The sequence below is a fragment of the Sparus aurata genome, chromosome 13 (genome assembly GCF_900880675.1).
Source record: "Sparus aurata chromosome 13, fSpaAur1.1, whole genome shotgun sequence".
NCBI classification, from domain to species: domain Eukaryota; kingdom Metazoa; phylum Chordata; class Actinopteri; order Spariformes; family Sparidae; genus Sparus; species Sparus aurata.
Window position 1 is genome coordinate 30612852 of NC_044199.1, and position 15929 is coordinate 30628780.

Sequence of the window (15929 nt, forward strand, 5' to 3'; positions counted from 1 at the left end):
TGCATGGTCAGGGCCGAATGGAGAAATGGAGTATTAACATATGACTGATTGTAGACTAGGAAGTAATGAACTTTTTAAGGTTAAATGTTTGTGGGTATAGAAATGGAACAATGAGTGTATATTTTTAGGATTGAACGCACGGGAAGTGATGAATGGATAAAGGAATGTATACAGAATGGACTGGATGCATGGATGATTATGTAAGCATGAAGAAGTGGTTGCAAGGCGGAACAGAATGAATGTTGGATAGCTCTCTTGCACAAGCACGTGGATGGCAATCTGCACAGTAGCTCCAATGTTTAGTGTGTTTTTTATATTTCTGTACTTTTACTGTCTTTTTTATAGGTGGCTGGATGCCTCTGTTTGTTGTATGTGGTATGTTGTATGTTTTCCGGTTGTTATTGAAGCAGGAATTGTCCCTATACCCAAGACAAATTTCTCCCTAGGGAGACGAAATGAAATGACTTTGAAACATTTCAGCTAAATTCAGCTGATTTACTTTCTACTGTATTTTCATTGGGGGAGCAAGCGTCCTGTTCAAACCCCAACTGGACCGTTACGACCTGGCTGCTACAGGGATGCACAATTCAACATGGCTACCATATGCACAAATATAGATAACAAGTTACTGCACCGTTAGCTCCGTCACTGACCAAGATTGTGAGCGAGCGACTACCAGAGAGGTACAGTTCTGTTGGTCCTGTTCGGAAGCTTTCAGAAATTCAGACAAAAGCAGCACAGAGTACAGACAGAAGGCTCCTTCCATATCCGAACATGTGTCTAACGTTGAGCATAAATGAGTCTTTAGTCTCTGAGTGAAGGCATAGAACGTTTTCACAATATACTCCTGGCCACCGAGCTTCGGTCATTATTTTGTCTATAAATTTAAATTTCAGGGTGCTGCACCGCCCTCGCAGTTTAGTTCTGTCTTTATTGTTCCATTAAGCATTTAGAAAATTGATGTTAGACATTTGTGGGTCGATGCAGAATCACCACTCTTATCCTAATCCACCCAAAGTTGGAGGAAGATAGTTGATTGATTTTTTTTTCCAGGTTTTCAAACACAGACACTTTGGGTCATTACAGTGTTAAAAACTGCACGTTTCAGATTTTAATTTTCACACGGATTTGGTCAGGAGCCCAGAAATATTATCATCTGACCTCGGGTCAGTGTTAGTGTGGAGCGGGTTTGAGCCAAATTACAGGTCCACTCCATAAAAAAACTAGACACATTGACATGAAACATTAGAGTGCAACTTCTTCAGTGAGGCTCGGCACAGAGCTGCCCTTAAATTGGCATCCAGGGATTAGTGTAATCATCTGAACATGAAAAAAAAAGCAGCTCCACAACCCACGTGGCTGTAATTAAAAGCCTGACTCCTCGCTCCGTATCCACAGGCTGTCTGCTGCACCTGTCCCTCATTTGGCTCCTTGCACTGATCTGGGGCAGCGCAACCCTGACAGGCATACAGAGCAGCTTCTGCACGCGCTCAGTCGGTGCCGCAGCCAGCAGCGAGTCAACGTCTGCCTTGTGTGAGGAACCTGGGGAGGAAACACTCTCCAACAAAGTCGGCCTGTGAACAAACACCTCTTTTACCCACTCGCTCTGCCTTTTTCTCCCGAGGTGTTTCATCCCCTCCCTCTCTCCCAGTCTCTCTCGGCTCTGAGTGATAAAGTGCAACGACTTAAGTCTGCAGCGAGGAACTGCACTTGTCTTTGCAAATGACTTTCATCCCTCAGTCTCCCTCGTTTCCAGGGGCTTAACACATTAAAGGTAAAATCTCATTTCCCCAGTCTAGCAGCAGAGCTAGCCCCGCTGCATCAGGTGGTGACGTTAACAGCCCGTCTTCTGATCGCAAAATCCTGCAGCTGTGTGATTCATTGTCTCTGTGAATAATCTGACTGTGACGAAATCTCCTTTCAACATGAGTTAATTGTTGCCCGACTTCACTCCGCAACATTTATTTGAACGTGTCACTCTGCAGTAAAGCAATGAAAAATGTTACTTGCTGGGATGTGATCACTTTACTGTGTGAGACTGTTCAGACAGAAGCATGTTGTTGTCAGAAATGTGCTGGCATGTAGCACGGCGTCAAGTTTGTCCATCTCAACCTCAGCTGGGAGGGAAAGTAATGCAAATGACTACAATATGAACAGATTAATCACTAAATAGTTACATGCTAATTTGCTCTGGCGTAGAGCAAGACAAGATCTTCGAAAATAGGGTTGTTGATCGGATGATTCTAGATCATGACTGATATTGAAAGCGCCCACATTCTGCTCTTCAGGCGAATCATAAAGACGGCAGTATTTAATGTCCCCGAACTTGTGTTTCCAAACGGCAACTAGCCAGCAGAGTGATGCAGCCAGCTAAAAGGCTGTGCTGACTGGAGAGATGACTTCGCACGGCTCTTCCTTGTGTGACGTTCAGTAAACAGCGCAACGTGAGTTACAGCTGGCAACGCAGCCGAAGAGGAGCTTGTGTTAAAATGCAATGTTGGGTTATAACGGTGCAAATGAACACATTTACTGGCCATTTCAAGTCTGAGTACAGGACAGGACATTTCCAAATGTAGAAAAAAAAAAATAGGTGGCAATTTAGAATCTGGCTCGTCATTGGGATTACACAGACGGAACATGTCTTGTTTGTCAAAAGAAAATACTCAGTTGACTGCCACATATATATCAGAGAACAGTAAAAAAAAAAATCCAATAATCTGAGGAAATGTTTGGATCTTCTCTTGGAAAATGACCGAAATGCTGCCTCAGATATTAAAATGCTCTAATAACTGCAATAAATCAAGTGCAATATCCAAATCACAGAAGCTTCAATAAGGATAAAATGAATGAATCATAATACATGATGATTCTTTTGCCCAGCGTGCCTCAACTAACTGATCAGCTTTCATTTAAGTGCTACCAACCAGGAGGGGACACTGAATTATATCATTCGTTACCATTCATCATCATCATTTCCATCACAGGTTCATGACCTCTCTGTTGTTTCACACCATGACAAACACATTCTGAGGGGACATCCTCGCAGGGATGTGTGGGATATTTTTTTTTGTCACGACAGCGTAAAATGCAACAACGCACAGTATAATCAAGTCTAATGAACTCTCACAAGTGTTATCATAAACCATGTTAAATTGTCTTAATCCCACTCACAGCCTCTCTAATTGCTCTTAACCTCACAGGATTCATAGAGTTGATGTGATTTCCTTAATTGCAGAGAGCCTGCGTCTCCTCGCTTGTTTGCAGGAAAATCACTGCAGCCTGAAATTACTCCCAATTCCGAAATGTGCCTTGAGGAGGCCTCGCTTTTTTTTTTCTTCTTCAAATCCTTCTGCATGTGCGGTGCAATCCGCGTGAGCCGTTTTGCGAGGGCAGCCTAAATCCATTCAATTTCAATTTTGTTTCTTGTGCACTTTTGAGTCGTGCTTCCCCGTAGGTGCAGCCTGGAGGTTCCGAGCGCTCTGAAATCGCTGCCTGCTATTGGCATGAAACATCATTCCCTCTCTCCCACATGATGTCAATAGAGCAGAAAGGAGAGATTTTTCACGGGACCACGGGCTAAACTCTCATTCAACTTTAATGTTTATCAGAATAGCAACCGAGAGGAAACAGGCAGGGCGCTGCAGGTCAAACTGCTCGACACTGCCGGAGCACCGAGGCAAAGAGAGGCCCGGGCTTTGCCGACGACCGGGCCGAGGCATCAGAATCTGGGACATTTAGATGACTTTATGTGTCGGGCTTGGCCCAGTTCCTAGACTTCAGCTGTAGTGATGAGAGACGCATCAGCTCTGTCTTATAAAAATTTCATTGCCGAGTAAACTCTCTAAGAAGAAGCCATTCATTCACTGATTTGGAACATCATTTGTCGAGACACTGCTAACAAACACCGACACTTTCATCAATAAATGCAGGATGACTTCCAGTTGTTTTCCTTCCAGTGTTTTCCCACGGAAATATTAGCTATTGTTATTCTAACCGTGGCGACGGCAAAGCTAAATATATTCCATTTAATGATTTCCTCCGGTCCAGTCTCGTCTCATCACAGTCGTACAGAACATGCGTTCTTCAAAAAGGGCTTGAACAGTTAACGTGAATGAATAAAGCATCAAGGGTTTGTTTATTTTTTTTCCTCAAGAGGACAAATGTCAGACTTTCAATGTTTCTTAAGGCCCATGGGAGCCCTGGAGGACAGAAGGGTCAGACAAATATCTGATTTGCATCGTGACTGTGGGGTAGGAATACATCACAAGCAGACATCCAGGGAATTCAAAATCAGACTGAAGCACTGGGGGTGTTTACTGAGAAAACCAGTTTGTTCTTCAGTAATAATTTTGCCTGGTGAGCTGTGGTTCAACAATCTGTGACCTCTGAGGCTGAGAACACAAATTGAAAAAACGTTCTTATACCATTTTTCTGCTGGGATTTTTCCTTGTCCGGAGATGTTCTACATAGATGTCCTTGTTTACTCTGAGCTCTGCTCATTAATAAGACCAGACCGTCGCTGGGTGACCTTCTACTGGCTCTAAAGTCAGTCTGTGTGTGTGTCTGTGTGTGTGTGAGTCAGGGGTTGTACTGTACATGTGTCAGAGGCGAAAAGCACAAGGTCCTGCAGTGATGAATGAACAGTAATCCGGCCTGCAGTGTGTGGCTCATAGCTGCAGCCTCCAGTGTACAGAAGGCTGTGTGATGCTCGCTGCTCTGTGACAGGGCCGTGAGTCTCAGCCAACTTTCCTTTCAAGAGCACACTTTATCTTCTGGACTTTTATCCGAGCTGATTACATCCAGTTAGTGAGAGGGAAAATCCACCGGCAGTTTGGCCCAAATCTATATTTTTGTGCGTGGCTCTCTTTTGTTTAGACCGACCCTCCTCCAGCAGTTCAGGCTGGGTTGGGCTCTACGATTTATCTGAATTTCCTCCCTGTTTGGGTGAAGTAGTGTTTCCCAAAGTGGGTGACTTGAGCCTGGGTGAGGAACCATTGCCACAGTAAGGCAACACAGTTTCCAGGTTTGAATTTTTCAGATGCACAGCAGTTCGAAACCTTGTGCTCAACAGACATCCTGAAACATCTCGACCCAAACGCACCTTAAAACAAGTTTTAAATGGACAGTGGAGCCAACTGTCCCACTAAGCAATCTGCAGGAAAGACTGTCAAACGCAGCAATAGTGCCAAATAGGTTCAAGAGACATCTTGAGAAAACAGCTTCTATGGCCTGCCAAGATCAAGATTACTTCAAGTGTTACCATAGTGTTGCCAAGTGCTATTATTCAGTGTTGGTGGACACGAGCCACCGACCCAAAGCATCAGTATTTGACGACCTGAGAATAAGACTGCAAATCTTTCCTAGTATCTTATTTTTTAAAGTTGGCCTATAAAGTGTTGCCTTAATTGGGTTCTCGCAGTTGGTCTTGACTTTCTTCGTTGCCTGCATGTTTCATAAAGTCACCCGTCACCTTACCTTTTGGATTTTTTTTCCACGCAAGGTGAACCACATGTAGGAAGCTCGTCGTTTATTCTCTAGCCTATGAAAACGGAAATCAACATGGAACCGAATGACATCGCAACAACCAGGCGCACTCACAGTCTTGTGTGAAACAACGGCAAAACAACGCCCTCAATGGAGGTGTAACGCGGGGACGATTGCACACTAGTTGATAAAAGAATGCATGACACTCGGCGGTTAGCCGGGCAGCACAGCAGGCAGCAGGTCAGACTACACGGCCTCTCTTTTTTTATAATTCTACCCACTGCACTCCTCTTCCCTACCCCCCAATTAACCTGAGCTGGTGGAGCAGGCAGGTGGAAGCCAAGCCACCTCTTCTTCAACAGGCGTCCTTAATAACAGATGGGAAATGTGCAAATTACCTCTCTGTCACTGTCATGGTGGGGAAGCTCTGGGGCGGCTCATGTTTGCTAGAGCGGTATGAAATACTCATTCAGGCAGCGTATGCATGAGCACATGATTACAGCTTTCACTGCTCGTAGCTGCTGGATTCGATACAGTCGTGTTAGCGCGGTGCGAAGGGGGGACGCCTCAGAGGAAGACACTTTTATCTGGTGCTTAGATCAGAGCTGTACTACACCTGAGGCCCGGGCGATACTACAACAGTTGCAGGGGTAGAAGCCAAGAGTTGTCAGAAAGAAGTGTCATATGATATTAATGAGAAATAATGTGCCAAAATAAAGACCATCAACGAGAATTAAATATGGGAAGGGCAATGTCAAAAAGTCCCTCCATCGTCGAAATAAATGCCCCAAAATGTTGTTTCTTTACTTTTTTATTATCCTCTATAGTTGCTGGTTAAATGTGTCAGCAATCAGTACTGTTACCTCTGAACTGCACTCAGCTGAAGTATGTACAGTACTTCTGTTGTTTTGTCACATTAAACTGCAGTGCACTGTTTAATTCCTCGTGGTCTGCTAGACTTCAACTGTCAGTCCTGCTATGTAATTAGCTGTTAGCCACATTAGCTCTACTAGCTCCATCAAATTTTAGCTGCACTGGCTTTATCAGATAGGTCAGTTCTATTAGATCCGCTGTTTATTAACTGCATTAGGTCCATTAACTCTGTAAGCTGCATTAGCTATATTAGCTCTGTCAGCTGTGTTTGCTCCAAATATACCACAGGACTCTGTTACAAGGTTCAATGTAGCATCGGTAAAAAAGAATAAAAAATAGAGCGCATCTGCCGTGATTAGTGAATTCACTGCACCCTTTCAGGTTTTAAACCATCATATATTCTTAGGTCTCGTGACAAGTAGCTAAATGACAGTTACACATACAACGATACAATATTTCCAGAGTACAGACTCAACTCAGGTGGTGACAGTTGACCGTTATCCAACTTTATGTTTGCTTGACTGTTTGGATACAGGATGTGATAAACTAGCTTAAATTCCTGTTCTCGGTTGAACTCTCCCCTTAAAAAGGCTCAAGCGTTAACGGAGAAAGTCGGCCTTGTTTTTCAAATCAGCCCATCTGTCTCTTATCAAACCGTCTTGAAGGTTGGCAGCTGTTATCACACGGTTTGCTAATATGTAACAAGCTTCTCCCGGCCTCTGAGATGTCCTTTAATCCCAATCATATCACCTCTTGTCATTTTAGATATCACATCCAAACTCGGGGAGAGAAAAGTAATCGCTGGGGAAGATTAGTGCAGCTGTTTAAAACAATTCAACAATCCAGGATTGCAAATTAGCTGCAGCTGCCGACAAAAAGACAATATCACTGTCAACATTTACAGGATTAATGATGGACTGATAATGAAAATAACTGTTCCTGCTGTAAGTGATACATGTCAGCGGCCTTTTCTAAAACAAGCTAACAGCTACAGCATCAAAACTAAACCCTCCCTTCACTTGGTCCTTTTCCACAATCAATCCAGTCAAGCAAGTTTAGTGGATTTGGACAAATTCCACCACCACCACCCTAAACTCACACTGACACACATGCACAAACACACACATACCAACAGTGAAAGCCTCCATTCAGCAGATTTGCCTCATTTGAATTAGAGGAGCTACTATTGTCTGCCAAACGCGGTCCTTGTGAGTTTTCTGAATGCTTCACCTCACTCCAGCTTGAGCCTCTCGGTTCTTCAGCTTCTTTATTTTTGTACTTTACAGACTTTTGCAATGACGATTCAGTCACAAGGTCTTGTTTTCCATAAAAAAAGAAGGAGTGAAACCTTCAACACTCCGAGATAATGAAGTTGTTCCAAAGCACTTTAAGACCCGCTGCGCAAATGTTCAGTTTGCTGTACAGACGATTTGAATTACAACTGCTTTCACGAGCTGCGACTTCAGTATGTCAACAAAACAGAGATAGCAATCCAATATGGCGCTGCTCTCTCCATGCATTGTATGACACAAGGACAAAACGCAATGTACAAATGTATCAAAGACGAGAAATAACATTTCTCAGATGTTTCCTACAAGATGAGCAAAGAGATTTAACGCTTGGCTTGCTATTTTGTTTTAGCTGAAAGAATAAAATCCTAATTTGTGACTTTTTGAAATCTAGTTAAGTGTCAGTGTCGCAGTATACTTTTTTTTTATTTATTTAAGGATTTCTGATAGCTCGTGTGTAGCTAAACAAACTTGATTTTATCAAAAACATTTCCGAGTTTTGGCATCAAGTGGACTCCACCAGTCGTCACCAGATTGCCTTTTCCTAAAAACAATATCTTGCATCAACAAGTTAGTTGGAAAGAAACAATTAGTTTATGATCAATTAATCAATCAACAAGTGGTTTCCAGCATCTAAAATGTGAGGATTCGCTTCTGTTGTGGCAAATCGAATATTGTTGGATTTTGCATTGTTGGCTGAACAGAATAAACAATTGGAGGAGTCATCTTGGGCTCTAAGATATTCAACAAAAGGTTGACCCAAATATTAAAGTTCAGTCATAATCTAAGGGTTAAGTCATGTAAAGTTTGTGTAAATAACCTCTTTTAAAATCAATTTGGGATCTTAGGGATTCTGGAGACTCCAATTACGTTGGACAAGCTGAATGCTGCGCTGCTGCTTCACTGTGATGCTCCAGAAAGGTTTTGTGGACTATGAAACTTAACCTGAACTTTACATCAGCATGGGGTCAGTAGATAATGGTGCGTCCCATTTACCTAGGAAGTTGGAAGTCCGAGCTGGTAATGACGTCATACCCACCCCATGACCGCATTCCAGGGCAATATGTTGGAATGCTAGTTCTAGCCAGGTAAGCCATTAGTAGCTATTCAATTTTAATGTACTATGTGCATAAAAACATTGAAGCAACACATCCACCAATAGAAGTTGGACCGTTCCATGTGTAAGATTGATTTAATGAGATAATATTCTACAGCTGTTAATAAGCGAAGTAGCCATCTTGGATTTTGAGGTTGGTGCTGGTGAGGTACGTCTGTCTTTCCCAAGGACATTACATTAAAACCTGGATACAGTGTTGGAGTGGGAGCCCTATTTATTTATATGAAAGCCGCTCAGCGGTAACAGAACTTTCCAGTTCCAAAACCCCATTGCCCATTGAGCTTCCGGTTTAGCATCCGGCTAACCTGAATGGGGATACAACAATTTAGGCCTCTTCCAGTTTGCCCCATGGGACCTTAAAATAGGGTCCTATTGGGTGAACTTCCCAGTTCAAATGGAACGCACTGCACTGACTTGAATCTTTGGATGAACTTTTTTCCTTCAAAAGTGGACTCTGCCTGTTCGCTGATACTGAAGAAACTAAATAATCTTAACAGCTATAAAACTCAAACAGATGAAGTTAAACTGTCGAGATTAAAGTCGACTTTTGGAGACAACCTGCATTAGTGGCCATCTGATGACTTGAACTCTGTTAGGTTGGTTACAACTTAATATTGATATGATGTACATATCAATTACGTATGCATTCAAGAACTTTAACGCTACGTGTTACGTAGAAGGGACCTTAGGCTAGGCCCGCTCACACTGCTGTTAGTCACTCCCCTGACTGGAAGTGATGGACCAGAAGAGTTTACTTCATTCTCAACATTTGGACTTTATTCTTTAAGTGCATCATAAAAAAGAAAACTAGACTTCCTCCTCTCATTTCTTTTCTCATCCCTGGCCCTAACACTCTTCCTTAAACATAGCTACATCAGCTTTTTAAAAAAAATTTAAAAATTTAAAAAAAGAAACAGGGCCCTGGGGCTACAAACACTGTGACACGAAAGGACCCTGCTCTTAAATATAACCCAATGACCACTTGAACTCATCACCATAAAAACGGCTCCTTTAACTTCGCACTTGGCGTCCTGACCTGTGAACGCACCACCGCCCGCTCCACATTTTAGACAACTTCCTGAACTCCGTGTGGTTCTAACTTTACTGCGACGCCCAGCTTCGGTCCGCTACGTGGCCCCTCTGTCACCCTGCTCCGCTTTGTAACAAACGACCCACCGCGCTGACACCGCGCTGCGAGAGGTCCATTTTGTAAAAAATCCCATCGCACACACTCACAGTGTGGGAATGTGAAGGTTGATGTGTTGGGGAGTAAAACGGCTGAGGCGAGATCACGCAGCGTCTCGGGCGAATCTCAGCCTCCACTGCGGCGAACAAACTCACATTTGACGGCTTTTCTGGCGGGTGCCGTCACCGTGAACACACTACGAGGCAGCCCCGTGAAAGCAGCAGACAGCCGTGGAGACCTCCCCGGCCACCCCGCAGCCGAACCCCTTACCTGTATGAGGGGGATGCCGCCCGGACCGTCCAGTGTGTCGGGCGAGTTGTCGAACACTCGGTCCCGGTACAAAGACCACAGCCCGACGTTGGGGAGGAAAAGAAGAGCCGCTATGAGCAGCCCGGCGACCTGCAGCAGCCTCTTCTCCTTCCGCCTCATCTCTCCGGGAGGAAGCGTGTGAAGCAGCGGCGGTGGCAACTATCGAGTCCCGAAGCCCCGCTTTCCCAAGCGGAGACAACTTTCACTGTGACTGGGGGACGGACGCCGGCGCTGTGACGCTGCGCGGCGGACAGCTCTGCCGCTAGGGGGAGCGAACTACTGCGCTTCCGCCTGAGCGGGGTGCGGAGGTGGAGGAGGAGGAGGAGGAGGAGGAGGTGCAGCCAACACCAGACTTTAATGTCCTGAAGGAGATCTCTTTAAATCAGTCGAGTCAGCCCGTAGATGACACAGTGAAATACACAAATATCAGAACCAAACTGAGCCTTCATGAAAAGTTCTGTGACCGGCCGGCGGTTTGTGCTGCCTTCAAATGCACCTCGGAAATAAGACAAACGCTTTTTGGGGGGGCTGATAACCATCTGTATACCCGATAAACGCACCCAGGGGACATTGGACATAAATCAAGAGTTATTTTGAAAAAGACAGAAGTGGTAAATGTAACAATACAACACAAGTTCGGTACTAATTTGAGGTAACTGTACTTTACTAGGGTATTTCCATTCTTTGCTACTTTAAACTTCCTCTTTACACTTAACTTTGTACTCAACTACATTTTATTTGATAACTTAAGTTACTTTCACAGCCAAAGTAGCTCTTTTTTTAATCACACTTTTAGAAAAAACTTTCAACCCATAGTATCCAGTATATGCATGTTTATATATTTATAACTTACTTTAACTTGTTATTTTAATGCATAAGTACATTAAATATCAGATACTTTAATATTTTTTTCTCTATTACTAATACTACTTATATGGGGGATTTTCACTCAGTGATGAAAAGTACATTTACTCATATTGACACTACTGAGAGTATCATATACTCAACTCAACTTTATTGATATATTATTTACACACACACAGTTGATCCAAAGTGTTTTTTTACAGCATAAAGAGGAAACAAAATAAAACTAAAGGATACACGCGCAAGATACAAAAAGAAAAATAATGTAACATATAAGGTTAAAGGGACAGTTCGCCCCAGAATCACATACATATTTTCTCTCACCTGTTGTGCTGTTGTGTCCATCTAGATTGCGCTGGTGTGAGTTGCTGAGTTATGGAGATATCGACTGTCGAAATGTCTGTCTTTACTACAATGTAGTGGAAAAAGAATGCGCTCGACTTGTGGTGCTCAAATCTATTTAAAAAACTCAACAGTAACGTCTTTTTCCAGATGGCATGACCTGGTTAACAAAGATAATCCGCAGACTTTGTTGTGACCAGTTTCATGCACTATTTTGTATAATTACTGAGAGTCATCTCTACAGCCGGTATCTTCAAAACATGGCACAAAAATGTGGGTTTTGGGGTAAAATATCCCTTTAAAACCTTAACTCCGAGTGTCAGGTATCATTGGGTGCACTCTCATGTCACTGCTAAACTATATCAGTCCCACAAAATGACAGTTTTAGATCATATTTCCAAAACTTCCATTTATCGCAAACATTTAATAGCAGTGTGGTCAATGAGTAAACACGGGGTGCGTCATACAAACCCCTCATCAACACTGAGCGGCTAAACTAACAAACAGGTGACATCTCTGGATGGAAAGAGCAGCAATTTGTGTCGAAAAACAAATTATAGTTTATAAAAATCACTCTGAAAGGAAAAATCAGTATAAATGGGTTTACGGAACAAATGCAGAGGCTTCCGTACAGGCTCGCTCAGTATCACATGGGCAGATCTATGCGTCGTATAAAACAGCACTGGAGATATTTCTGTTGATTTCTTGTATGTATCTTCACAGCCAGAATAAAACACGCTTCTCTGAAGAAGCCTCTGCAGGATTAATCAGCCTGATCACAATCTCAGGGACTTCAAAGCCTATACACGTTTGTCTTTGAACGCATTTGTAAAATATTTCAGATTTTACTTCATGTTTCATTCAGATCAGCACGTATGTGGTTAGTCGAGTGTCCTTTCATGTTGCCTCTCTCCTCTTTAGCCTTCATCTGTCTTTAAACGTCTTCTGGCTCAATTCTTTGTGGATCTGTTTGTGCAGCCCACTGAACAGCGACTCTTAACACATTTGCGAATGCACAAAGGCAGATGCTGAATGTTTTGTGTTTGCCACTCAGGGAGTAATCGTCTGAATTCAGCAATGTCACGTCAAAACACTCCACACAGCTGTAGGCTGCTTGTACGCAGTCTGTTCGACAGTGCGGTGGGGATGTTGAGCTGATACTTCTGCTTTTTTTCCCCACATCTGGTCGATTAGCACAATACAAACACGCTGATGAAACAAGTTGTCTTACTGTTACGATAAACTAAAAAATGTACCCTGCCATATTTTGAAAATATAAACCTGTTATGCTTCTTTTAACATGGGTGGCATTTCAGCGGAGGTGGGCTGATTTTCGTGATGACACAGCACTTCTGAAATATGTCACTCATCCAAAATGAAAACCTCAGAGCAGAGCAGCGTGTTGGAAATGTCATCAGACTGAGGCGGGTGTTCAGCAGGTATTTACCGATCCGGTGAGGTCCAAAACAGCCACCATCTGTTCCATCAGGTTTTTTTTTCTTTTTTTTTTTCGCTGCAGCCCCCTTCAACAGAGCTGAGCCGCAGCCAGCAGAGGAGGAAATGAAGCTTAATCGTGTCTCTGATGGAAATCCAAGCAGCCAACACATCTATTTTGTAAGCACAGAACAAAGCATATGTGGCGAATGTGCTGTGAGCGTGTGTGAGTGCATTCTTACTCCCGTTTGTTGTCGGTGAAAACGGCATAAAATTGTGGATTCAAAGGATGATACAAGAAATATATATATTTTTTTTCAGTTGTGATTTGAGAGATTGGTCAAATAGTAAATAACCAGTTTTATACCATGGTCTGGGGGAATACTCGATTCTGATTGGCTGCAGGGTGTCCATTAACCCCTGATATATGGACACCTACTAAGTAGTTCCAGTCAAATTGACTGTTCACCGCTGTAAATGAATGCGCTAGCTGGCGTATCAAATCTTAATATTTTATTTCCAGCACTGAGTGCAGTCTGACTGTCAGTCCTTCAGTGTCTTATCCTCTGAACACCACAGGGTGGCGACTGTAACACACAAGCTGCAGAAAGTTCACTTCCCCTCTAAACTTACTGCTACGCGAATAATCTCTCATCCCGTTCGCTGTTCAACTCTCTACTTCAGGCTGCGGCCACAATAACGTTACACACGGCCGGTCATTTGTTCGTGAACATCTTGCTATTGATTTGGGGACAATGACATGACTGGTTAGCTAGCTAATCGTGTTAGCTAGCATACTGTCAAACTATATTTATTGTTTGTCAACCGTACGCAGTGTTATTGACTTTGAATCTTGCTAGCATAGCGTTAGCTTTCTGGCTTATCGCTGAGCGGACTAGAATATCTCCAGTTGCCAAGTCGTATCTATGATCCGTCCTATTTACTGGAGGAGTGAACAACGCTTCCGTTGCATAAGAATCTTACGGGAGAGTAATGATTGTTCCAGGTATTAGTCAAACCCTCAGGCGTTACCAGGGAAACTAAGTTATGGCTTGTGAAAAACTTTATATTTTGATTGTAAAACGCATGAAAATGTAAATTAATGGTCCGAATTTCTTTTCTTTGGCAAGTGACCATGGTATAAGCGGGATAATGCCCTTCGAGGTGTCCATAAACAGAAGTTAATGGACGACGCGGAGGCCTAAGGACCGTCCGATGCGTTGCCTCCGCGAAGTCGGGCATTATCCCTTACATATTTTCGGTAACAACTATGTATTAAAAATATAATATGTAGAAATTCTGCATTGAAATGTTTCAGGTCTTAATATAAAATCTGTTCGAGTTGTGTACCAACATAATCCACAAGTTTATTCAACATAGTGATGCTGTGTTTCATCAAGTCACTGTCGCTGCTAGATTTCATCCTCTAGCTTTTATAACAGACTGTTACCTTTTTTATACGCTTCAATTTTGAATTTACATATAATTATTTTTGTCACAAATCTGGCAATAGACATGTTTTTTTGTACTTTAAAGGGGCTCTGTTGAAACTTTGTCACATCCTTTGGACCGGTTCAGCAGCGCTGAAAAACATAAATCATCCACAGGCTTGTTTAGACAACCGAGACGAACGGAGAAGGAGCGATTTTCACGTTCTGTTACAATCCGCACACTTATGGCCAAAAACAAAAAGTTTTTTTAATTCATGTAAATTGCTACAAAGAGCCCTTTTACACTGGCAACAACACGTTTAATGCTCAATCTTATTATGAAATAAATGGGAACAGATGACGAGCTGCGAACACGAGGATCAGGACTGACGCAGGGTCACGGACGGGAACAGGAGACACGTGACAATCAGAACGGACGAACTGACAGAGACGGAGGGGAAGACGAGGGCGTAACGGACGGACAGAGGGAGGAAATGGAAAGCAAAACGTGACACATGTGGACGAAACTTCAAAATAAAACAGGAAATATCAAAACCAAAAATTCAAACTATGGCAAAACCTTGATGGCACGGTGTAATGGCCATAGAATGATTGATTCAACGTAAACTCGCTTTCACGATGCTGTTCTGTCTGCCAACGTGCACGACATCTCCCGGGAAATAGAAGACTGACTGGTGATCCAGCCTGACACCGTTTCTATCTGCTTTCATGTCTCCATAATGCACTAAATGAATTAATAAAGTCATGGTTTGTCCTGTGGCCCACAAGAATACCCCTTGGACACTCTAGGGGAAAACCTCGTCCATTTCCACTCTATATAACTTTTTACTGCTTGTTGTCTGCTCCAAGAGACATAACACACTGACACTGTGCAGGCTCTCTTCTCTTTTTAAACATCCTACAAATCGGGAAGGTGGAAATGGTCCAAGATCCTCTCCTCCAGACCCACCGCTGCACCATATTTGACTGTCGGATTTTGGCAAACTACTGCAGAGCTGCCAGGCGACTTTCACCCTCTTTGGAATAAAAATGAGGGTGAAACAATGCCGTCGTTCCTGTGCGTTAGGGCTCATCAGCCATAAGCATCGTCAGTCCATGCCTGTTCAGGTCCAGTCCCTGGATCAGATCCACTCATGACGGCCCGGAGGAGATGAGCCTGCAGCTGGCAGAGAGCAGTGTGGCTATTCAGTAGAAGTTAAAGGAAAATACAACAGGAGCACACAGGACGGCAATGGCGCAGAAAAGTTATTAAAAATACTGTTCATCACGAAACTGCAAGTAATTTTTTCTGTCAGTAGACATCGAGGAAAGAAACAAAACTTCTAATGTTGTTTTAGAAAAAGAGCCCAGAACAACATCTCCTATGTCACTGTGATGCCCTGCTCTCCGCCCGCTGACTTTCTGTTCTTTACTGTTTGTTGCGTCAGTATTTATACCTGCCGCCTGCTAGCGCCACGCCGCCGCTTGCTGCCTCTGTGTCTCTGCACGCAACCAGTCAGAGTTATGGATTTGAAAAAAAAAAAATTGCTCGGCAAAAATCAATGCGAGTCGAGACACAAGAGTGCGGCTGACACACAAAA

At 43.2% G+C, this 15929-nt stretch overlaps 1 protein-coding gene across 1 annotated transcript in view; it reads right to left on the reverse strand.

Moving 5' to 3' along the window:
• galnt10 (UDP-N-acetyl-alpha-D-galactosamine:polypeptide N-acetylgalactosaminyltransferase 10 (GalNAc-T10)) overlaps positions 1-10699 on the reverse strand; it is a 95304-nt gene extending 84605 nt beyond the window's left edge. Inside the window, exon 1 of the mRNA XM_030437506.1 lies at positions 10220-10699. Coding sequence (XP_030293366.1) covers positions 10220-10378 — 159 coding nt within the window. The 5' untranslated portion in view covers positions 10379-10699. The remainder of the gene's footprint in view (positions 1-10219) is intronic.
• Positions 10700-15929: the final 5230 nt, after the last annotated feature.